Genomic DNA, 26,320 nt, shown 5'->3' on the forward strand with positions numbered 1-26,320 from the left:
TGAACGATGTGGATGTCTCCGTAGGCGTCGAGTACAAGTCCACTATCAACTTCGGGATCGTCCATTCATCATAGTATGAGAAGTGAGAGAGATGACGGTGGGGAGGGAGATGGGCGGCGGGAGAAGGAGGGAGAGGGGCCGGCGGTTTCAAGGGGGAAGAGGGCTAGGGTTTGGGGAGATTAGGTTTGGATGGAGTGTTTAAGAGATTTAATCAAAATTTGAATTTAATTTCAGATTTGAGTAAATTTGGAGGGAGTTTAATTTGAATTTGAATTTTGGAATCAAGTGTATTGATTGCATTGAAGGAGCATTAAAGGGGATTCCACCCTAGCATGGCCGGTGGCATGTAGAGAGAGGGGGAGAGTGTGGGAGCAAATTATGAGTTTCCAAATCAGCACTTAGGATTTAGGAAAGTTTATTATGAAATCCTTTTGAATTTGAATTCAAAACGATTTGGATTTAAGTATTAGGATTGTCAAATAAGGAAAGTTTTTGAAATTTGAATTTCAAAATTCAAATTGTGATAATTTCTTTCCTTTCTCTTGGAGCTAATTTTGGCATGGGGTTAAAATGATTGAAATCATCATAAGGGGAGGATTTTAATGGATGGCCGGCGGTGGAGCTCGGAGAGAGGGACTTGGCCGGTGGGTATGAGCTCTTGGCCGGTGGGTGGATTGGGTGAGGGCGTGGTAACAAGGATCTAAGGGTGGTAGGAAGGTAGTCGAGGGGTTAGGTGGGAAGGATATGTGGCCGGCGGCTTGGGGGAAAGTTTGGGCCGGCGGGTGGGGGAAGAAAAGATGAATGGAGATGGAGGAAGTAGACCACGAGTCACAGACTCTTCCAATGACTGGTGGGTATTGTGCTCACCCTTACCTTTGGCTCTCTCTCTTCTCTCCAGTGCACACACAAGATGAAGAAGAAGACAAACAATAAAATTTCATTCAAAATAATCATCCCCTCATTACAATAAAATTGACCTATATATAGGTCTCATCATAAAAGAAGGAACAAAGACTAAATTGGGCTACAAGATGACTCAACTCATAATAGGGGTACAATAGGAAGACTCAAAGAAAATAAAATGCATAAATAATTAAAAATATAAACTTTGAATCGTGGCCGTCGATCTGCGATGCTTCCGGCGATACACATGTTTGAACCTCTGATCAATGTCCTCATCAACGGCTTTGCCGTATCCAATTAAAATACTATTTAATTTCAAAAGGTCACACGTATTCGATACGCGTGTCCATTGAAAAAAAAAAACGAAAAAAAAAACCCTGTCATATTTACTTCTACGACTGCGAGCGAGGTTCTCTCATTTTCGAGATGGATTTGAGTCTCTTGATGATATGAGAATATTAGAAATTGCTAATCTTTCACTTGACGAGCCTGAATTAGAAGCTATGATATTTATTGAAGATGATATAGAAGTTCAAAGACAAACCACTCAAGAAGCTAATCATATCATTCCTTCTATTGAATAGTTGAAACTTCATGTGATAGACAATTTATGTTTATGTTTTTGTTGTTGTACTAGATATTTAATGCTTATTTTTATTTTGATATTATAAGCTACAATGCTATAAATGATGTTACTTTCTTTCTTTTTTTTTTTGTAAGATAGAAGAATGCTTTTTTTTGTAAGCTACAATGCTTATTTTTTCTTGAGTGGTTTGTCTTTGAACTTCTATATCACATTCAAATATTATGCTTTGATTGCTTTCTTAATTTTTATGTATGATTTATAAATTATAATGCCGTGTTTGCGACGTACCCGTATCTTGTATTTTTAAGAATTGTTAAATAAATTTTGGTAATGGTAGAAAAAGCAACCATGGACGGTTCACCTCCTTTTATCATGATTATTATGGAAGACTACAATGCTTGTATGTGAAAAAGAATATTTCAAGAAAATTTTAATTTAGATTTAATCTGTAAGCTGGGGAATGTGATAAATTAAAAATTTTGCATTACTTAAATCGTTTACAGTAGGACAAGGTTTTCAGTGATCGCTGCAATGAGGCTTGTCCTATTTCCAACCGTCTGCTGGATAAGATGCTCTATTTTTAATTCATTTAGCATATTTCTTTGTCTCTTGCAAGTAAATTTATGTTGATTTAAATTTGTATGTAAGAAATGCATTAGAAGTCTTTCATATCACAAGGTGCATGTTTGTATCCTACAAATTAATGATCAAGTGTCAATTTTAAAATATCCAATCAAAAGTTTGAAGTATTACGTGTATTTTTATATTTATAAAAATATGCATTTTAAAAGTAGTATGACTACTAGCACTTCTAATTTACATATTGATGCTCATAATTGATTAAGTTGTTTTAAATGAACGCTGTATGCATTTAAATGCATAACAATGAAAATGAAATGATGCTAAGAAAAATTCATGTTATGTAGGATAGGACAATGATATGCCTATAATAACCTTACATGTACGACAACAAAGATGAGTCATTTTTAAGGTGCAAGGTTCCTCATGTAGTTCAATAACAATAATGTTGGGTTACACACTTACACTTAGGTTTCTTTCAACTTTATGATGTAGAATTCTACCTAGGTTTTCTACCCTATGATATTTGGTGTTGGTCTGATATAATCCTCTCATGATAATCGATAAACCTAGACAATACATGACATATTCTAAGATAAAATAAGATATTTCATGCTAAGAAATAAAGTTTATTTAAAAATATATAGTATGTTAATACGTGTACACTAGACAAATATAATGCATAGATTATTTGTACATTTAACATTTCCATGAAGATTTCCTTCAGTAAGATTACCTCACTTATTCTTATATCATATTATTTTTCAATTAATTTATCTTCATATTGATTATACTTAATGCAAAAGATAAATATATGCTCAAAAATTTATTTCCATATCAAATATATGGTTTGTATATCATGCCATTTCTTTTTCTTTTATATTTGAACCGTGCATTAAAGTTGTTTATGACATTGAACATTATAGCGCATTAAATATTATATGGATGTTGTTTTAGGTAGAGTTAAAGATAAGGTTGAAACTGAGTGAAATCATTATTTAAATCAACAATCCTATGTTTTGATGTAATACATAAAGCGCATTAAGCCATTAAGGTATGTATATAATGACAGTTTGATGGTATGCAGATAAACTCCCATGCATATTAGAAGCTTGAAAGTTGAATGAATGAAAAATTTTAGAGATGATTCTACTCACTGACATTGATTAATTTATTAGATATCTGTGAGTTTGGAATTGTTTGTTATATTTAGTTTAGGTCATTCAAATCAGTGATTTTATGCTTTTTTGCTTATGATATTCTTCTTGTTGATAAGACAAGAGAGGGAGTTGAAGGTAAACTTGAATTATGGAGGTCAGCCTTAAGAGTCTAAAGGCTTTTGTTTGAGTAGATCCAAAACTGAATATATGAAGTGTAATTTTAGTAATAATAGTTCTTGTGAGGGAATTGTGATTTTGGGTGATCAAGTCATTAATAAGAATACACGTTTTAAATATCTTGGGTCTATTGCTCAAAGTGATGGTGAAATAGATGGGGATATTATTAGTAGAATTCAAGTTGGATGGTTGAAGTGGAGGAATGCGTCAGGCTTGTTGTGTGATAGAAAAATCCTCCTCAAACTTAAAGGAAAATTCTAAAAAATGGTGGTTAGATCTGCAATGTTTATGGTGCAGAATTTTGGCCATTAAAAGATAAGCATAATATTAAGTTAAGTTTCGCAGAGATGAGGATGCTCAGGTATGAGTGGCTTTATCTCAGAGACAGGATACGAAAGGAGCATATACGTGGAAAGGTTGGAGTAGCTCCGGTTGAAGATAAGATTAGAGAGACTCTCCTTAGATGGTTTGGTCACATAAAATAGCGGCCTTCCAAAGACCCGGTTAGGAAAGTAGATGTATTAGAATTGACTTATGTTAAGAAAGATAAAGGTAGACCTAAAAAGACTTGATTTGAAAATATTAGAAATGACATTTCTATATTAGATTTAAATGAGAATTTAACTTTTAACATGACACAATGGATAAAAAATGATTCATGTAGCCGACCCCACAGATTTATAATATATCTAAACTTGCACGGTAAAATCTTATGAAATCAAGAGATAATGTATTTTTGATAGATTTAGGAGAGATAAAATCCATAGAATCAAAATCATTGAAAAGAGAAGAGCTTATTCAATTACAATGAATAGAACAAATTTGTAACCATAATGGCTGACAAATATAATCCAAAGGCTTTTCTCTCTCCTCTCTTCTTCCCCTCTTTCAATTTCTTCCTGGCCATATATATATATATATATATATATATATTGTTCATGGTCTAGCACCATAACACTCATTAGATCAACGTCAAAGCGCTCTACTTCATAATTTTCATATTTAAAAAACAAATTATTTTACATATTTGAGTTATTACATTCCCCGAGATTTGCAGCCACTTCATCCCCAGGATGACATCAGTGTTGCCTAACTGCAATGAGAGGAAATCCTCCCTCACATGAATCCCCTGTATGGTTAGCACTACTCCCGTACAGATGCCCTTGCCCGTCTCCACCTTCCCCGTACTCATCATCACTCCATAGCTCCCTATATTTACCAAATTCACCCCCAATTGATACACGACCTAATTAGAAATGAAATTGTGGGTAGCTCGAGCTGCTCCACTGTTGATTAACACAACCACCTCCCGGCCGACTATTTCCTCTTCACCTTCATGGTATGTCTAAGAGTGAATCATGTCACTAAGTTCAGGGATACATCTACCACATCCAGATGTAGCTTGTCCTCCTCCTCTACCCCTATATCACTCTCACCTCCCTCAACTTCCTCGTCAACACAGACGGTGACAATTTGAAGAGTTCAGTCTCTGCACCAGTTCCCTGGGATATACTTTTCATCACATCGGAAGCATATTCCCTTTGGCCTCTTTCCTGCACCTCCTTCGCAGTCATCTTTTTGAAATTTCCTCCACTTCCTTCTCCTACATGCTTCTCCCTTGGGGTCTCACGAAGGTTGTCTAATGTAGGCCCCTTAGGTGCTAAGAAAGTGGTGGTCATCCTATATGAACCACCAAAAATGTTGCCTCTGGCTTCCCTCTCCTGGAACTTCTGGTTCTCCACCAACTGAGCTAGCTCCATAGCCTCTTCCAAGTCTGAGGCCTCATGAGACTCACTGTTGCTTAGATCTCTATTTTGAGCCCCTTCATGAAATTCCCCTCTAGAATAATCTCAGACAGCTGATCCAGTCGACTTGTCAGGTACTCAAATCTCCCGCGGTATTCTGCTACCGAACTTTCATGTACTAGGGCAAAGAACTGTTCATAGAGTCCCCTTGCGAGCTGTTTAGAAAACGTTCAAAAAAGCACTCTTTCAACTCCCTCCATGATGCATTCAATAGCTTTCATTTTATGTTTATTTTTTTAAACTATTGTAATTTGTTTGTATTTTTTTATGTTTTATTTTTGTTTACCCAATGATGGAAGGCAACCAAAGATCATGAGTAGGTTAGGTGCTCTTGGGTCATACCATTCCTTTGGTTTGCTAGTTTCCTTGGTTCCTTGAGTAATTATTGTTGGGCTGAAGTTAGCTTAATAGGATTGCCCTTTGGATGTTTGGTGTTTGGGGTGTTATGGCTAATTGGGGGCTTTTTTTTTTTTTTGAGCAATTGGTTGCTTGGTTCCAGAGCTGTCATGCTCCTTTCTTGGTGTCTGTTTGGCTCCTGACTGTTCCGATTCTGGCTGGTCTTTTGAGGAGGCCTGGTTGCTCGGTTTGTAGTTCTGGCATGCCTTTTCTCTTAGGTTTTTCCTCTGTTCTGGTTGGTTGTATGGGGCGGCTGCTTTGGGTATCTTTTGAGCTCATTTGCCCTATATTTAGATGAGACGTTTGCTACTGTTTTTTAGGAGAGTGAAAATGTGATGATTTTTGGAAAGTGAAACATGTGGGTTTTGAATAGCTTGCGAGATATCCTCTTCTACTTCCTCTCTTCTAAAACTTCGTCTTGGACTTCTGATCTCCTTCTCTCCATGGTATCCACTCCATTTGTGTCCTTCATCTAAAAAATTCTATAAGTTGTGTTGTGCCTAGAGTTTTATTACAAGTTGTAAGTTGTTTTTTTATGTGAAGTTGAAAGTTGTTTTTTTTTTTTTTTTTGAAGTTGAAAGTAGTTTATTTGTTTCTTTGCTATGTGTCTTTGAAAGTTTCTTTTTTCCTAAAGTGTTTAATGTTCTCCAACTTGTTTTAGAGCACTTGTTTGTGTTTCTTTTTGTTCCCATCACTCCAACTCTATATGGGCCCCCTCATGTCTCTCCATTGATTCCAAGCCAAGCCTTCCCTTTCAAACATTGGCAAGCTATCGTCAATTTCCTCTCCTCCGTCAACTATTGATGGCAAAGTATCTTTCTACCTTATAAATCCCTCATGTGCATCCTCCTCCGTCAACTATTGATGGCAAAGTATCTTTCTACATTATAAATCCCTCATGTGCATCCTCCCCTTCAAAAATGAACATCTTTAGTTTATGTACCTTTTGATCTCCCCTATTTCCCTTGATTCCTCCATAATTTCCCCTTCCCCAAGTATCCTGATCCTTCCTTCCACATTCATACCCAAACCCTTCTTCAATTTCACCCCTCCCTTCAAAATTAGCACCTCTCTAGCTGTAATCCCCCTCTATTTCCCAATCAGCACCCCTTTGCTTATACCCCACATACACAAGCCTCTCCTCATACCTTCCACCTCTCTCCTCCACATGTAAATATTCCATATGGGGTCTACTCCCCTCTCCCTCTATAATCTTCACATCATTTTCATCCCTACAAATTTCAAAATTCATATTTCTCCCTACCGGCTCTATTTCCTTTGATGCCGCTATTTGGTTTTGATGATCCCATATCTTCTTAACCAACTTCTGATGATCCAAAAACTTGCCTTCTATGGAAGAAAGTCTATCCTCCACCGTCGCTTTGATTTGACACATCTCCCCCTCAAGACATTCTTCCAAAGCATACACCTTCTTGGCCGCCATCAATACCCGAATCTTTGTTAGACTCAAAAATCTGAATTTTGACCTCAAAAATAGCAAAAACCCATAGTTTGGAATCAAAATCTGCTTCAGGAAATCATCAAAACAACAAAAAAACAGTCTGAAAAACTGTTCTGATACCAATTTGATAGAAAATAATTGAAGAATCACGTGAATTGAAAAAAACAACAACGAGAACTCACCACAAATCTTCCACAAAATCAGGAAAAAAACATTAGTTTTATTGTAGGAAACGATGAAAGTGGAAGAAAAATAACAAGATACACTTGACCCTCTATTCAAGAGGAGGGTCTATCTCTCCAAATTCTCTAGACGCCGCTAGAGCCAAGAATGCCAAGCACCCAAATAAAAATTCAACAATACTCCAAATGCCCTAACCCTAATACAAAACTTCAATTTAAAGAAAACAAAAAAATAACTCAAGGGTAAGAAACCCTCTCTCTCTCTCTTTCTTAGGCAGTGGACCCCACCCCAAGGGGGGGGGGGAGCATTTGGAACTTTGGTTCAGCAGGCCTCCGCCTATTGAAGCACCTGAGCTAGCCCAAACCGAATGGACCAATCCAAGAGGGACCAGCCTATAAAGCAACAAGCGCAAAAAAAATCATCTATAGTGGCGAAATGAACTATAAGTAGAATGGTACTTGCGCATGTGGTGAAAGAAGACTTGCACTTAAAGCTATGGGTGTAAATGAGTCGAGCCAAGCTCGAGTTTGGACTAACTCAGCTCAGCTCATCAACTCCAAGGAGAGTTCGAGTTCGAACTAGAGTCAAACTGTGGGCTCCGACAATTTGGCCCTTACCTCCCCCACTGCTTTGCTATTCGGGGGAGTTTTAATGGATTAAGTTCCAAGGTAAATTTTGGGAATGAAGATGGGTTTGTAGATAAGACACTACCCCAAGATTTCGCCCTCATTTTGTGAGGACTTTATGATATGAGTTTTGGTTTCCTATAGGCGCAAGCCCCTATAGTTAATTACCCCTCTCGAGCACGAGAGAGAACCTTCGATTAAGGCTAGTCATCAATCAGATGCGTAGAAAATGTGTTATCTGTCATATAATAGCAGCATGGGCTTAAATGATTGTAAAGATTGATATTTAAAATTGAAGATTTCACCATCTTGCACTTAAAGTGGATGGTGAATGAGTGGACCCGATCAAGATCTCATGGTTCCGTCGTCCCGAGCCATTGTGATCCCTAGTCTACTTTGTCAAAATAGGTAGTCGACCCAACCTGACAAAAGGATCCTTGTCGGCAGCCATGGGATGCTTCGTCCAAGGGTACCTTGTAGACTTGGGTGAGTGTTTGTCTAAGGGGACAAATTTGAATCCACCTTAGCTGACACAGGGCTTTAAACCATATCAATCATATCCTATTAATTCATATCTCAATGATTTGATGGCACTAAGGAACGTATTGGCTCTGACCATAACCATAATTTAGTGGTGTCATTTGGCGGCAAAACTACTTGGTTCAGAGGGCCCTGGGTCATAACCATTTATCTTGTGGTACCATTTGGCGACAAAACTGTCTGTCAGAGGACACGTACCACATCCTTACTGACAAGAGATTATTTGAGAATGGATACTAATAGTATTTTCGACTAGGCATAAGCTCAATATGAGCTGAAGTAAATTTCTATTTGTCCATCCCGGCAAACTGCTATGGAGGGTGGGTAGATTTTACTTTAAGTGATTGATGGCTGAACTTCAAATTTTAAATATTTTTTGGATTTTGGATTTTTGAACTTTTGCGGGTATTTGGGAGGTATTTGAAATATTTGAAATTAACACATCTAATTAAGATCTACATTCAACATGACCGTCATCGGAGTGTTTGGGGTCATTACCATTTGAGGATTAAACCTTGTCGACTCTATCGAGCTATCGATAGAAGATTGAGTTTCGTAGGCTTTATGCCTTTGTTTATGAATTTCTTTTGTCATCGACCTTGAAGGTCTTAAATGAACATATAAAACGGATATTTTAATCGATGCTTTGAGAGTAAATCTGTTTGATAATTCGAGCCATGTTGACTCCTATCTATCCATATAGAAGGATCGGGCTTGAATTGAAGTTCATTTATTGACCCATATAGTATCCCTAGACGTTACGCTTGTAACCATAACATGCTCACCGAGGCCCATGCAGGTTTTGCGATTGCACTTGCCCCTTTTGTGTACATATGAGCATAAATATTATAGTGCATGTGAGAGGGCATTCTTGGAATATTTGTAAACACCTTCTGTCCGCCTTGCATGGATGTTGCGTATCTAGTAACGTGGCGTTTTACTGGTTATATGCATGTTTCGTACATATAGAATGTCGTGCACTACTTGTTGCTTTCTGTTGGTGGATTGTAGTGCAATAATGATTCTCCTGCTTTAGGTTGTAGATGCTTGCATCCATCACAATTCTTTTACATTTTTGCTTATGGTCTTTGATCTTTGCTGGGGATCTCTTGCATTGTGCTTGTAGACATCAAGTCCCTTACAAGTACTTGTAGGTATTTGCATTTATCAAAATATTTTTGCATTTGCTTATGGGTGGCATGTTGTATGCATGACAAGTTTCCTGCGGTGATTTGTAGGAGCTCGCACTTATTGTGATCTTTCTGTATTTTGTGCTTTTTCGTCCACAAACAGGTTGTAATGCGCACATAATAATCTTCTACATTTAGCCATAGGTATTTATACATATTGTAGGATTTCATCTATGCTTGTAAAAGACACCTTACATGAGTATCCATATGCATAAGAAGTTCATCGTATATGCAGCATACTTCCTATCATCAATTGCATGCATTCCTTATGCCTTTGCTACAATTTTCAATATTTGATGTACACCTGCTATTGTTGTTTGTAGGCATGTAGATGCATTCATCCATGGCTCGGTGTTGAACTGTTGATTACATAATATTGCATTTGCTAAAGCCCTTCTATATTTTTTGGCAACGAATTGGTGTATTTGCAGGATATTATATGGTGGTCGATTGTAAGGGTATAATGTACTTGTGCACAAGTTCAAAATGATTGTGTATAGGTTATTTTATTTGTTCCAAATTTCTCAAATTCATCTTGGTTAGCAATTAGTTGCATATTAATTGGAAACACACTTTTGTATTTGCCGAGAACCCATATCAGTATTTGCAAGGGATTCTTCATACCCATCGTATACTGGATATGCTTACAAGGGTTTGGTGTAGTTGTTCACAACTACATGACGTCGACCGTATGCAAGTTTCAATTCCTAATGCTTCTTTAGCTCTATTTAATCAACAATCCATTTCATGTTGGCTTTCTTTGCTCGTAGGAAATTGACATATTTGATTGGGATCGAACTGCTTGTTGGAGCATTGCATCCACACCCTTCATGATTATACTTTTCATGCATCTCATGCATTTATTCTTTGCTGCAATTGTCTTCATTGATTCGTGCGAATATATTTTATGGACAGGTCAAGAATCATGTATTATTACTTGCAATCAAAGTGTTTGCTCACATTAGTCACCCTTCATGAGCAAGATATAGAAATTTTAGTTGTTATGAGTTATTATTGTAGTTTCCCATTGACATTCATTTGAATTCTTTAGATCGTCGCTCATAATTTGTATAATTACAAATAATCAAGTGCGAGGCTCAATTTGTTATTGTCCACTCGAATTTAAGTATCTTGTAGTCAAGTTTGACTCAAGTCATTTGTTCAATTGAAAGCTCAAGTTCATGTTCAAATTGTTCAAGCCAAATCTTTTGTGTTTGTTCAAGTTTCTGATTCAGTTTATTTTCAAGTCTTCTGTATTTATTCAAGTCCCTTCCCTCAAGTCCCCAGTGGTCCTTTGCAAATTCAAGCCCAAGTATGGTTTGTTGTGTCACATTCAAGTCCAAATCCAAATAACCTTGTTCAGTTCAAGCTCTTTTTGATCAAGTTTGATTTAAGTGTTTTGCTCATTTATTTGAATTTGAGTTTAGTTCATTTGATGCTCAAATAAATGTCCAAATAAAGTCCCTTTTTTGTCCAAGTCTTGTGCATTTTCAGTCCAAATTTCGACATCCTCCCATCGTCGCCACCTTTTAGGGGAAACTAAAGGAAATCGGGCCTTCCCACAACGCCAAGAAAAGAGTGTATGGTAGGTGTCCTTGGACACCGCGGCCATAATCTTAGTCCCCCACCACGCCAAGAAAGGCATGTAGGGGTCTTCAAAGGTTCATGTTTAAAAATGCAATCGGCTTTCCCCGCGTACAGGTACTTATAAGTGTCCTCACCTCGCCGTAGGCACCGCACCGGGTTCCCATCTTACCACACTAAGAAAAGCGTGTATAGGCGATTTTTCGGTGCGCCGCAAAAGTCGATATTGAGGCTTTTGATGATTACCTGCTTCGACGCAAGCATCACAACAAACTTCCTCCCACCACGCTAAGAAAAGCATATATAGGTGGTTGTTTTGTCGCGCTGCAAGCGTCTAAATCGGGCTCTCAGAGTTTTAGGGATCAAAGGGTTATACCTTTGCATTATGGCGGCCATGGAGTTTTACAAAAATGCACAAAATCTTTTTCCCTCTTTTTTTTTTTTTTTTGTTTTTTTAGTTGAGAAGGATAGAGGAGGCTAGGGCAAGAGTTTGAGCTCTAAGTGCAGGAGTTGGGAAGGTTCCTGTAGGTCAATCGGAGGTCTGGATTGCGGCATAGAGGTCAGCGGGTGCTGGGTCCGGCGGGTTCTATATGCTGGAGGCATCTGATGGAGTAGTGGAGAAGATGAAGAAGCGTCGGTTTAAGGGGAAGATCGATACAGAGGGAAGAAGGGGCGGAGGCTAGAGTGGTCTGCGAAGTCTTGAGCTTGGGTCGAACCTTCGAACAAGGTCTAGTGGCTATTGGGGTTTCATATTGGAGGTCAGATATGCGACTTGGTCGACGGGATTGAGGGTTATAGAAGGCTACTCTTGCGCAAGAGCAGGGGGTCGAAAGGTATGAGGTAGATGGAAGTTCGTCTACGTTAGGAAGACAAGTTGTAGGTGGCTTCAGTCGAGAGGCTTAAAAGTGGCAACGAGATCATGGCTTGCAAATAAAGATAGGGAAGTTCGTCGCGAGAGGTGCGGAAGTTTGGCTTGGAGAAATCGCAAGCAGCGAATGGAGTTCGGCTTGGAAGAAGTGAGCGAGAGGAAGAGATGAATCGAGAAGAGGTCGGAGGGCTTGCGAGTAGGTAGCGAATGTGAAAGAAGAGAAAAAGGCTCGTTCTTATCTCCCTTTTATTGATCGAGTGCAGTGGCATCGAGGCGACTAAATTACAGGATTTGCGAGACGAGACTGTTTCGGCGTCTATTTGTAGGAATTTTGGCCGAATATCTGGAGATTTGAAGTGGATTTGGGAGTGATTTTGGCAGGTACGTACTTTGTATTTTTTTTTGTACTTTAGTCTGATGCAGAGGTCAACACGAACTCATATGGTGAGCTCGAGCTCAGCTTGCCAGACTTTCAAAAGCTTTGAGCTCGACTCCGAAGAAGGAAGTGAGGGCACATGGTCATCGGAGCGAAGGCCCGAGAGAAGGATTGACTCGCAAGTCGCAACGATTCACTCGCCAGAGTTACATCGGGCTAACTTGAAAGTGAGGACATTGGTGAGAAGAAGAAATGTTGAAGAAGGAAATGCTTTCTTTTAGGAGAACATACAATAGAGCATTAAAAGCAATTGATTTCTTGAGAAAATCAATAATAATTTTTTAAAAGCTCAAAAGTAGATGGCAACTCATTAAAAACAATTTGTCTTTGGCAGCTTTTATAGTTGCTTTTAAAAAGAAAATTTACTTTTTAAATTTTTTTACATTTTTAACACATTTTTATATATTTTTAGCTATACATTACTTAAATTAATAATAATATATTGAGCTCGCGATCCGACAAGCCAAGTCTCATCAAACTCCAGCACGAGTTTAAGCTAGAGCTCGAAGCTCATTAAGGAGACAAGTTCGAGTAGGCTCGACTCACGTACACCCCTACTTAGAGCAATTGGATGTAAATACAACTTTTCTTCAAGGTGACTTGGAGGAAGAAATTCATATGATGCAACTACAATGATTCATGTTATGGGGGATGAAAGAATTGTATGCAAACTTAAAAAAAAAAAAAACATGTATAATGATATCAAAAGGACTCCAAAATAGTGATACAAGAAGTTTGTAGCTTCATGGAAAGCAATATTTTTTGAGGTGCCATGCAAATTAATTGCTACTATATGAAACCATTGAGAATATATCGAAGTTGAAACAAAAAAAAACATTTTTGACAAGTTGAAAAAGGCATTGGATAAGAATTTGCAATGAAAGGTTTAGGTATTAAGAAAATACTTGGAATGAGAATTGCAATGAATAATGATGCTCTGAAGCTATCACAAGATGAATATTTAAAGTATGGGCTTAGCAGGTTCAACATGCAAGATGTCAAACCAATAAGTACTTATTGAGTTGGTCATAAGCCCAAAAGAAAAACGCTCCTTATGCTTCAACTATTAGCAATTTTACATACCTAGCAGTGGAATTGTAAGTAGGTACACGAGTTAACCAAGCAAACAATATTAGAAGATCATGAAGAGGATTCTCAAGCAACAGAGGTAATGTAGATTAAGTTTTGTTTTTCAGGAAGTCTGACTTGGAACTATTCAGGCATGGTAATGCTGACATGGCTAGAGATATTGACGATGGGAAAAACACTATTATGTATGTTTACACCTTATAGGTAGTACGAATATCAATTGGGTTTCAAAGCTTTAAAAGATAGTTGCTCTTTCTAATATATAAGCAGTGTTTGTTTTGACCAAAGTAAGCAAGGAGTAGTTTGGTTGCAATCATTCATAAGAGAATTGGGTCAAAAGTATACAAATAATAAGCTGTATTATAACAATCATAGTGCTATTCATTTAGAAGAGAATCGAGTTTACCGAGCCAGAACAAAGCACATTTAAGTTCATTACACTTGATGTGATGCACGGTTGAGTTACACAAGATTCTGAAAGAAAATTTACTAGTAGCTTAACCTCTTATAAAAGCATGCATCAATTCAAAGTTGGCTATAAAAATTCTTTGTGTTCCACTTGCTTAGGCAAAGACATTACAAGGAAATTAACCGTACGATTTAAGCAAATACAAAGGAGAACGTAAAGTTAAAAGCTAGTAACTTGAATTCAAAGATTAATACGGAGTTGTTCACCTTGAGGCCTTTCTCTCTCTTTCCTACGAAACTAGGTTGAGCGGCGGAAGAGCGTCCACGCTAGAAATGAGGTTGCCACGAGGATGGAGGAGCCAAGGAACGTCGTTGTTGAGAAGGAACTCGGAGATGGAGGTGGTACGGTGGGATGCTGTTGACGATCCAAGTGTAGTCTGAAAATTGACAGTCGATGACGGACACCAAGACGGGGAGAATTCACTCCAAGTAATCTCCAATGGCGTCGTCGTGCTCAAATCCCACGTCGAAGAATGGAGATCGTAGGATGTTGATATGACCGTAGGCGTCGAATACAAGTCCCCATTCAAGTTCGGGATCTTCCATGCAACATTGAAGTGGAGGGGGAAAGGTGTCGGCCGAGGTTGGGGGTTGGGGCTTGGGATGAGAGGGGGCGGCTAGGTGAGAAAAATTATTTAGGTAGTTTTCAAAGAAATCTGAAATTAACTTCAGATTTAAGAGGTTTTGGAGGGAGAATTTTGAAATTTGAATTCCAAGCTTTGATTGCAATTAATTCCTTAATGAGGGGAATTAATGGGAGGGAGCCCAATAAGGGCCGGCGGCATGGAGGGAAGAGGGGAGAGAGCTATGTGTAGAAAACTGAAATAGATTTCAGTTTTAATTGGGATGGGAGGGAGGTTTAATTGAAATCAATTTCAGATTTCAAAAATTAGAGGGGGTGCATTGATGGAAATCAATGTGGAGCCCAAAGAGGGGGCCGGCGGTATGGAGAGAGAGAGAGAGAGAGGGAGTTAAGGAAAGAGGGAGAGGGGTTTCCAAACATGAATGATGACTAGGAAAATTTTAAATAAATCCAAATCAATTTAATGTTAAATTTGAATTCATTCAAAAATTTCCATAAATAGAATTTTCAAATTTGGAAAGAATTTGAATTTTGAAATTCAAATTCCCAAGAAGGCTAGGGAAGAGAGGCGTGGGGGGAAGTGGTGGAGAGGGGAGTGGCCGACGGCAAGGTGGCCGGTCGGTGGAGCTAGTGGCTGACGGGTTGGGCTCCAAGGGTGGCGGCACTAGTGGGGGGTTCAGCTTCTTCCAACTCTTGGACTTTGCTTGTGGTAGTTTATGGAGGAGAAGAAGAACTATGCTTGTAATTACCTAGAGAACTCACAAAGAGATCTCAAACAAAGAACTCACCAAGAGATCTTCACGAAGGAACTCACAAAGAGAACACAAGAGTAAAATTTTTCATTCAATAATAATCATCCTCATACAAGATACAAGAGCCATATAAATAGGCTCCACATGACAACAAGTACAAAAGTCTAATATACCCCTTAGGCTACAAAAGCAAACAAATACCCACAAGGGTAAAAATGGAAAAACTGAAAATAAATGTGTAATACATAAAATGCAAATACAAATAATCATCAATAGTAAAGGCTCTCCATCATGGCCGTCGATCTCCGGTGTCGTCTCTGATAAACGCACCGGAATCTCCTGTCGATATCCCCATCAACACTACATTTGATTGGCTTTGGAAGATGATATTTTACCGTTTGAGAATATTTTTGGAAGGTTGAATCTAGCAGATATGTTGGCAAAGATTATTCCAATCATAAAACTAAATTTGTGTGCTGCTTCGCTTGGACTTATTCATTAGAGGTGAGAAATCATTGTGTTATGGTGGAGATGTAAAGATTGATTAGTTTTCAAGAGGGAGATCACCAAGTTGTGTCTCATTTTGTCCTTTGGAGACAACGTGGACCGCAAATTTAATTGGGAGTCGACCATGATGAAACCGATGATGCTTTGGAAATCTTTTTGTATTTTAACTACCCTAGGTTTTTTATAGGGGAAGGGAGAGATCTTATAATTGGGCTTGATAAATTAGGATTATATTTTCTCCACAATCAAATCATAGTGCAATCTACAGTGGCAACAATAAGATGCAGCCAACAATTAGGTGAACTTATATAAAATTATTGTTTTTCTTTGTTGGCGTTGACTTTCTTTTTCTATTTTATGTTCTTTTTCACTTTCAGTGTTTAGAACAAATATTGCCTATTTCGAAACATCAAAGGCCTAACATATAGAATCCACAATGTGGCATGTCGGGTTCAATTAAACTCGAGCAAACTTAACAAAAATTCACAGCGAAGTAACCTCTAAATTTAGGAGATTCTGAAGTTAAAAAAATAATAATAAGTAAAACCTTGGCGCAAATCAGCTCCTAATGCGCATTAATAAGGTTATAACTTTTCTAGGATGTTCTTATAGTATGTAAAATGTAAGAAAAAGATGGTGACATGTCTAATTGATAAATGAATCTTTAAAGAAGGATTGCACATGATTCATTAAAATTAAAGAAGCTGCAACTACCTGCCAGGAGAATCGCTTGCCATTCAAATCAAGCTCAAAATCTGTTTAAGGAAAGTTTACCAGTAAATTAGACATTCCACTGTGGACCATTTTAGTTATGCAAAGAATGTCAAGGATGTATAATGACCTGTTGGATAAAAATCCGCAATGGATGAAGATGGATCTATCATCAATTTCCTATAAAACAATGGCAATGCATGTGCACTGCAAATGTACACAAGATAGTTAGTAGATTCCCGTGGAATATAAGAAAAGAATAAATAGTATCCAGGTCCCTCGAGTTTGGACCATCTGATAAATAGGTCTACTACATTAAGATTTTATAAATAGGTTTCAATTATGTTTCCAAATTCATATGTATTAGCAAATAAAGCGAAGAACCCATATGAAACAGTTATAAAAACATAGGAAACCATAAAGTTTGAAATTTTAACTGATAAAGAACGTACCTTAAACAAATGTATTTAAATAACTTTTCTTCTTTGAGTAGATAATTAAAATTCTAACCTTGCTGAAGGTAAGACACCCATTAATTGCTCAAATGGTCTGAAAGGGATGCCAAGCTTGAAATGCATCTTCAAATGTTTCAAATCAGTAAAATCTGAAGCAAACGGAGCATAATGATATGGATAAAACCTGTAAAGTTTTGAAACAGTAAACGGAAATAGCAAAGAAACTACCGCAAGGAAAAGAACAAAAACGAACATATATATATATATATATATATATATATAGGGAACTCAAAAAGAATTGTAGAAGTGGGGATGATGTAACATGCCATAACAGATATTCAAATCAAAAGTGATTAATCGATTAGCTTCATACTTTTGAGGCTTTCTTTTATTAATCAAACAACATTCATATGGATTAAAAAAATGAAATTTCGCCAGCCATTGAGTCATTCAAGGGGCTTCAGAAAACAATGTTTGTATGCGTCAACGCTTGAACAATCTATTGTCACAAGCAAGATCGTTAGTAATAGTTGAAGTGGAAAAACATGTCATAACAAACAACTTAGATATTCTATTTATGAATCATTCTATCTTCTATTCCCGAATAATATTTTTAGTTCAAAAATGTCAAATGGGATTTAAGAGAGAAGCAGGTGAAAATCAAAACACGATACAAATAAATATTTCATATTATTCATTCTACAATTTGTGCGTTAATCCCTTGCATTTATATTTCAAGGTCAACTAATATTCAAAAGGGAAGAAAGCATATAACACAGCTTTTGATACATAAGCAAACCAAAGCATCTACCATTTATAAAAACTAGATAACTAGAGTGGGATGCTAACTGATTGATTTTTTGAATTGTCTATGCAGTTTCATTTAAATTCCAAACTGTCCTTTTGAGATTACCAGTACAAAGAGATTAAAGCAAAAAGAAGTACATAAGAAATTATTTCATCCTTTGCCTACAAAAGTGACTATATTGTGGATCATCATTAAAGAATATGTAAATTTTATGGTGTCAAATTTTGCCCTATAGATAACCAAGTTACCATCATGGATACTTTCTTGTCCTTTAATTTTTTTCTTAAAGCAAACTATTAAATGCTGTGTATTGTATACCAAACAATCCCCTATTTTAGATGCTATGCTTAACCATGTTTCACATAATCTATTAAACATGTATGACATAGATTACAGAAGTTGCTTTAAGAAATGAGCCCTACATTTTTTTTCTTTTACATTTTAGCTTGAGTTTTGGAATCTTGGCATTGAGTAAAAATTGAAATGGACCCAACAAACCAAAAACAGAAAGTCCAAGAGACTTTTTGATGCAGGACTAAAATGTTTTAAACGTATGTGATAAGAATTTGCACGATTTCTTGATTAGAACAATAAAGATTAAAACTAGTAGCAATTAAAACGACAAAAGAAAACAAAAGAGTGGTGCCTAGGTTTAGGCAAAGCCACTTGCCAAGCACTTGGAATATCAAAAACAAGTTAGAAGCTCAATAACATGCAAAGTAAAATAGCTTTCAACAAAATCCCTAATCTAACAATAAGTTACCCACATAGAAGGCACGCTCAATTCCTACGTTTACTAAGCTCGGTAGAGATAGGCGAACAAGACCTTCATGACTTAAATCAAACCACAAGAGAGAGTTAGACTATGAAAATACAATAGTAAGAAGATTGGAAGACCTTCGTCACGGCTTGGACGTAATCCTCCACTGAACGAGACCAAGTTGCTCCTCTATGGCTTCAACAAGGGTGTCTAGAATGCGCTCCACGTATTCCTCGACGGTGTTGTCGATATTCGGGTTGACGTCGAAGAAAGTTGAGTGAAGGATGTGCACGAAACCTTGCTCGTCGTGATCGGCCATGCATCGATCTTGTTGCCTCAAAGTATTAAAGGAGGTGGCCCTTTGCTGTCCTCGTCGTTTTCCCTTTGAAATAAGGGATTTCTCTCAAGACTCCAAGTAAAAGAAGGCAAGAGAAGTGGCCGGCCAAGGGGAAGAGGTTTGGGGAATTTAGGTTCAAATATTGGGAATTAAGGTGGGGGAAAAATGTTTCAATCAATCCTCTAATTAATCTCTAGGTTTGGAAATAATTAAGGAAGAGAGAGAGGGGGCATGGGCGGCAGCAAGAGAGAAGAGGTTAGGGGATTTGATTCCAAAATTCAATACTTCGATTTTGGAAAGAAATAACGAGGTGGGGGCTTAGGAAGTTTCGGCCAAGGAGATGGAGGGAAATAGGAAATGTTTCCAAGAGGGGTTTAATGGGTTTTGAAAATAAATCCCAAGGGAATTATTAAATGGGACCAGCGGCAAGGGGGCTAGGGAGGGTAATTAAGGAAGCTTTAATGCTTCCTTAAATTAGGTAATGAGATTTGGAATGAAATATTTCATTCCAAATTAAGTTAAAATCAAATAGGAAAGGGTTAAAAAACTTTCCTAAAATAGCTTTCTTAAATTAGGAAAGAATTCTGATGGGGACATCAGAGCATGGAAAGTATATCAGAGGCGTGGCCGTCAATCTACGGTCACGATCGAGTCGATGTATTTTTTAGTCATTTCATGTATTTGCTTTCTTTTTATTATTATGTTATTTGTCTTTTATTATGTTATAGATGTTTTCCATTTTTACCCCTTACTTAAGAGAGGTCGTATCTAAGCCCTGAGGGCATTGTCGTCTTTCTTATTTTGAGTCCTTTTGTACGAGGCTATGTATAGCCCCCTATGTTTCTATTTGAAAGTTTAATGATTGAATGATAAAAAAAATTGTGTCATTGCTTGAGTTCTTGAGAGATCTTGAGAGTACTTAGAGAGATAGAGAGATCCCTAGGAGAGGGAAATCGAATCATCCACTAACCTTGGAGACAACCGGGTTCGTAGTTCTTCTTTGTTATCTTGTTACCGTCCTTCCCTCATCCCCTAGCCACTGGCTAGGAGTTCTCCCGGACTCCTAAGACACCGGCCATCTAAACCCCCACCACCACTCGCCGCCTAGGCGCCCAACCCCCATTCCCCCTTCATGGCCAAGCCCTCCCACCACTGGCCACCCTTGGCTTCTTCCCCATCCCCACGTGCCACCACACCTTTCTTAAATTAGGTCTCATAATTTTGGTAACTTTATTTATGATTAAATTAAAATCAATTTGAATTTGAAATAGTTACCTAATTTATGAATTCCTATTTTAGGAAACTTACTAAATCCCTTCCTATTTAAATTATAAATTAAAATGGGATGAGATATTTCTTTCCAAACTTAATTCAATAATTTAAGCAAGCATTAAAGGCCTCATTAAACTCCTCCCTCCCACTTAATCGTCGGCCCCCCTTGTGATTCAAGTTAGGAATTGTTTCCTAAACGCCCACCTCCTCTCTTGGAAACAATTCAAACTCCCTCACCCCTCCTTAGCCGAAATTCCCCCCATGCCCATGTTTATTTAATTTCTTTCCAAAGATATTCTCTTCTATTTGGAATTAAATTAAAATCACTTTCTCCCCTCTAGTGTCGCCGCCCCTCATCATCCTTCCCCTTCTTTAGTTATTCTCAATCTAGAGAATAATTAGAGAATTGATTGGAAACAATTTCCCTCCACTTTATTTCCCAAAATCTGTACCTAATTTCCCCAAACCTCTTCCCTCTTGGCCGACCACCTCTCTTGCCTACTCCTACTTAGATTCTTGAGAGAAATGCCTCTCTTTCAAAGAGGAAACAACAAGGACAGCAAAAGGGCAACTCCTTCAACACTTCGACGCAACGAGATCAATGCATGGTCGATCCCGATCTTGACTACGGCCTTGCCTACGATGAGCAAGGTTTCGTGCACATGCTTCACTCGACTTTCTTCGACGTCACCCGAATATCGATAACACTGTTGAGGAATACGTGGAGCGCATTCTAGATACTCTCATCGAAGCTATAGAGGAGCAACTTGGTACCGTTCAGTGGAGGATTATGTCCGAGCCGTGACGAAGGTCTTCCAATCTTCCTCTTGTATTTTCATAGTCTAACTCTCTCTTGTGATTTGATTTAATTCATGAAGGTCTTGTTCGTCTATCTCTGCCGAACTCAGTAAACATAGAAATTGAGCGTGCCTTCTATGTGGCTAACTTATTGTTATATTAAGGACTTTGTTGAAGCTATTTATTATGCATGTTATTGAGCTTTTAACTTGTTTTAATATTCCAAGTGTTTGGCAAGTGGCTTAGCCTAAACGTAGGCACCCCTCTCTTATTTTCTATTGCCGTTTTGATTGCTAAAAGTTTTAATTTTACTTTATTATTCAAGAAATCATGCAATTCTTATCGTATACATTTAAAAACATTTTAGTCCTGCATCAAATTCAAATTCAAATAATTTTGAATTTTGAATTTAAACCTTCCTAACTTAAGAGTGGTTTCTTATGGAAAGTATTCAAGAGAGAGTTGAATTTGTGGAGGGAAGATGGGGAGGTGGAGTAGGGTCGGCGGCTTGGTGGGTTTGTCGGTAGTTTCGGTGGAGGGGTGGTGGGGGTTATGAAGGTCGGCGGCTTGGGTGGTGAGGTGGGGTTAGGTGGCCGGCGGCTAGGTGATGAAGGGAAAGGGAAAATAGATAGAGAAGAAGAACCACAAACCCAGCCGTCTCGAAGGTTGGTGGGTGATCTAAATTCCCTCTCAAAGGGGCCTCGCTCCAATCTCTCAAGCTCTCATAAGAACTCAAACACGGGGAAAATTTTTTATCATTCAATTATTAACTTTTAAAGAGAAACATAAGGGTTATAAATAGCCTCGTACATAGGGACTCAAAAATAAAAGACAACAGTGCCCTTATGGCTTACATATGACCTCCATTAAGGGGTAAAAATGGAAAAAAAAAACAAATACAACATAAATAGCAATAGACAAATAATAAAATAAAAATAAAAACATGAAATGACTCAAAAATACATCGACTCGATTGTGGCGGTAGATCGACGGCCACGCCTCTGATATATTTTCCATGCTCTGATGTCCCCATCATTTTTCCTACCAACAAAATAAAAAGAAAAAACTCAGGAGACTTTTGTCCTATCAATTATACTTTATTAGACAATGTACACCATTCATTACTAATTTCTCTTTTCATATAAAAGGTAAATGACTTCTGTCGTAGTTTCAGAATAGTTTCAACATAGCTTGAACTCAAACTGATCAAGATAGTCAACAAATCATAGATTTCATTTTAGATTGAGAAAAAGATCAAAATGACTCTTTATAAAAGATCAGAATAGTTATCAACTATATTAAAGGACCATTTTGGTCCCTCAACTCCTTAAAGATGTATCAAAATAGTATCACTATGAAATTATTTTGATTTTTTTTTAAGATTCGATAGACTAAAATAGTTTTTTAATATAATTGAGGATAATTTCAATCATTTTCTCGGTTTAGATTCATAGATGACAAATATATCAAACTATAAGTTGAACCCCACTAAGCATTTCAAGCTCAAGCATTAGGTACATAGACTAGTGTAAAAAAGGACTCTTACATGAGCTTAAGTTCATGTGATGTTCCCGCACTTTTGAAAATGAAAGATAGTTATTGGTGTATGAAAATGAAAGATAGTTATTGGTGCATGAGTGTTAACATTCATGCAGTTAATAAGTTTACTATAAAGTATAGTTTTCCTTTGGTAATATTGAATGATGAGGTCACTACAGTTTTCCAAAATTAATATTTAAGGAAAGAACGAAGAGATCCTGATTCATCCTGAACATGCATGAAAGAAAACATTCAAAGCATCTGGTCAGCTTTATGAATGAACTGTCATGTCTTCCGGATAGTATAATACATAGAATTATTTTATGGAACCAACGAATCCAGTGTTTAAACAATTAATTGGCAATTTTTTAGTTGTGTAATTTGATGATATATTGATTCACAACTTGACAACTAGACAATTCTGTTAAGAACCGCTTATATTAAGGGATGACAAGTTTTACGATAATCTCAAAAACGCATGTTCACGCAATCATAACACATATTTCTTGTCTTTATGGAGTGCTTTAAATCCTAGAACCATATCCATAAAATATTAAGGAATTAATGATTAGTAAACACCCACTTCTATCTCTAAAGTTAGGACTTCTGATGGGTTGAAGTACATTCTATAAATATTTTATTAGGAACTAGAGCCTAATCAATGCATCTATAACAAAAATTCTAAAAAGTGATAAATTTGTTGGACATCATATGCTTTTAAAGCCTTTGGACAAATAAAGGTGCTGATGATTGAATCACCAATTTTAAGACTTCTTCACAATAGAAAGGTTTTTGAGATCTATGATGATTCCTCTTGGTTGGTATAGGTAGCATCATTAGCCAAGGAGAACACCCAATCTCTTATTTAGTGAGAAGTTGAATAAGCTAAGCAAAAATACTTGTGATAGCAAATTTAATGCCTTCATTCAAGCTTTAAAATATTGGTATAATTATATGTTGTCATAGAAATTTCTTCTCATTTATTATCACCAAGAATTGAGAAATATAAATACCTAAAAAAGTTTAATCTACATGTCAAGTGCATTAAGTACCTTCAATACCACACGTTATCTTTAAACATACACATAACAGACATAACATACACACAATACTCATGTCCATAATATACACACAATACTCATGACATGCACTTTGCCAAGTTTATCTACTACTAACTTCCATATGCATCAATGTGCCTAATTTTGAAAGAACAGAAGAATACTTCTGATGCAGGACTACGTAAACGAAAAGATTATGAGTTCATTTGGGTATTGCACAACTCATGATTAGAATAATACTAAAACAAGATTACTAGCAATTTAAAGCAATGAATAAAAACTAGTAGTAGTTATCTGCTTAGGCTAAATCACATGGTAAGAACTTTGAAACTTCCAAAAATAAATAGAAAAGCAACACAATGAGCAGTAGTAGTTTTAAAACTAATCCCTAATCTAACAATGAGAATTAGGATGCATCGAGGTGCACTCGAATCCTACGATTACTAAGCTTAAGCAGGAGCAATTGGAAGAGTCCGTCGTGACTGCAATCAACCGAGGAGAGTTTAGACTAAAAGGAATAAGACGCAAGGGGAAAGATAAACCTTCGTTAGGGAGAGGTGGAGATCCTCCACTCGACGCCTTCAAAGTGTTCGTCAATGGCTTTCGTCAAGGCAAATAGGATGCGCTCCACGTAGGCTTCAACGGTACAACCAATACTCGGGTTCACGTCGAAGAAAGTGGATCGTAGGATGTCGGTGAAGTCGTCTTCGTCCCAAGTTATCCCGTACTCAATCTCCGGATCCGCCATTCTTGGATGCTTGAAGCACTTGGTAGGGCTCTTGAGTTCAATTGAAGAGAAAGAAGTTTCTCTTACAATTGAAGGGAGGAAGAGCCAAAAGGAAAACCTGAAATAAAATTTCAGATTTAGTTTGAAAGTTAGAGAGCTATTGAGAGAGGAGAGAAGTGGAGAAGAGAGGGGCGGGTTGGGGAAGGGGGCCGGCGGCAAGATGGGGGGAAAGGTTTTAATTTTGTTTCCAAAAATAAGGGGTTCACTTTGGAAACAATTTTAAACAAAGAGAGGGAAATTTCGGCTAAGGAGATGGAGGAGAAAATTAGAAATATTTCTAAAGAGGTTTAGAGGGGAATTAGGAAACCAATCCCCAAATTCCTTCTATGGGGGCCGGTGGCATGCATGGATCAAGGGGGCAATTAATGTTGTGTATATGGTTCCTAGAATTGGGACTTTAGGAAATATTTATTTAAGATCCTTTTGAATTTTAAATTTCAAATAGATCTAAATAAATACTTTCCTAAAATAGAAATGTTAAATTAGGAAGGTTTTTGAAATCAATTCAGAATTTTTTTGAATTTCAAAATATATCCCAATTTATCTAAGGCCCAATTAGGAAACACAAGATGAGAGGGGCTAGGGCTGAACAAGCCGGCGGCTAGGGGTGTGTGGCCGACGGCAATGCTCGGGTGAGGGCTCTAGCCGTGGGTTTGAGAGAGGAGGAGGGGCTCGGGTGGGGCTTTGGTCGTGGGGATTAGGAGAGGAGGAAGGGGTTCGGGTGAGGGGAGTAAAGGTGGCCGGATGTGGTGGTGAGGGAAGAGAGGAGGACCAAGAGCCACCGGTGGTGACTGTTGGGTACGACAGGTGGCCTCGCCTAGGCTCCACCAAGATCTCTAGCTCTTTCTCTCAAGCTCTCGCATAAGCTCTAAGAAAACAATCGTAAGGTAAATTCTCATCATCATTCATTCATTAACTTAAAACAATAAACAAAGGGCTATATATAGCCAAGTACAATGGACTCAAAGACTAAAAGACTCAATTGCCCTTTGGACTCATACATGACACATCCCGTCAAAGGGGTACAAACGGAAAGACCAAAATAACAATAAGCAAATAACACATACATAAATAATGAAATGACAAAAGGACTCACAAATACAATGACTCGATCGTGGCCGTAGATCAGTGGTCATGTCTCTGATAAACCTTCCACGATCTGATGTCCCCATCATTCTTCCAGGGTGGGAGAAAACTCGACTTCGTCGAGTAAGTATCTCTGGCGCTCTCGTAGATCTTCAGTGCATCCGGGTCAATCTGCTGCAACTCCTCGCGATCTAGCCACGTATCTTCTGACTCGGGCTTTCTTTTCCACCTGATCAAATACTTTCTTCGTCCTCTTGTGGATATGATCTCATCACTTAAGGCTGCCTCCACTTGCGCTCTGCTATGGGAAATTTAGGGATATCTGGTAGTGGAGGTAGGTTCGGGATCTCACAAGGTGGGTTCACACAAGGCTGCTTTGATAGTGGATTTTGTGGGTTAAAATCAGGACCCTCATATGCCATTAAGTCTTCTATGTTAAAAGAGGGATTTATATTGAACTATGCAGGTAGATCTACTACATAAGCATTGTCGTTAATTTTCTTAAGTATTTTGAAAGGTCCAGCACTCTTTGCATGCAATTTCTTACCTGTTCCGGGAGGGAACCGTTCCGAACGAATCCGCACCATCACAAAATCACCAACCTCAAAAGTTTTAAATCGACGTTTTAAATCTACATGTAATTTATATTCATGATTATTCTTTTCAATTTGTTGTGCAATATCCTTATGAAGTTCATGCAATGAGATGCAAATGCTGATGCAGACTCAGAAATCCTATACCTAGAACTCATAGGTATCAGATCTAACGGCTGTCTAAGTTTGAACCCATATACAATTTCAGAAAGACTTAGACCC

General features: G+C 37.7%; 1 protein-coding gene across 2 annotated transcripts in view; it reads right to left on the reverse strand.

Annotated features, from left to right (window-relative positions):
* LOC110092967 (5'-3' exoribonuclease 4) overlaps positions 1–26,320 on the reverse strand; it is a 62,045-nt gene that overhangs the window by 14,847 nt on the left and 20,878 nt on the right. For both annotated transcript variants that reach the window (XM_020817689.2, XM_028692287.1), the window contains 3 exons: positions 17,116–17,244; positions 16,736–16,812; positions 16,609–16,649 (listed from right to left, as the gene is read on the reverse strand). In XM_020817689.2, the coding sequence (XP_020673348.1) occupies positions 16,609–16,649; positions 16,736–16,812; positions 17,116–17,244 (247 nt within the window). The remainder of the gene's footprint in view (positions 1–16,608; positions 16,650–16,735; positions 16,813–17,115; positions 17,245–26,320) is intronic.

Source organism: Dendrobium catenatum, unplaced genomic scaffold (assembly GCF_001605985.2).
Source record: "Dendrobium catenatum unplaced genomic scaffold, ASM160598v2 original_scaffold_161204, whole genome shotgun sequence".
Taxonomy (NCBI): domain Eukaryota; kingdom Viridiplantae; phylum Streptophyta; class Magnoliopsida; order Asparagales; family Orchidaceae; genus Dendrobium; species Dendrobium catenatum.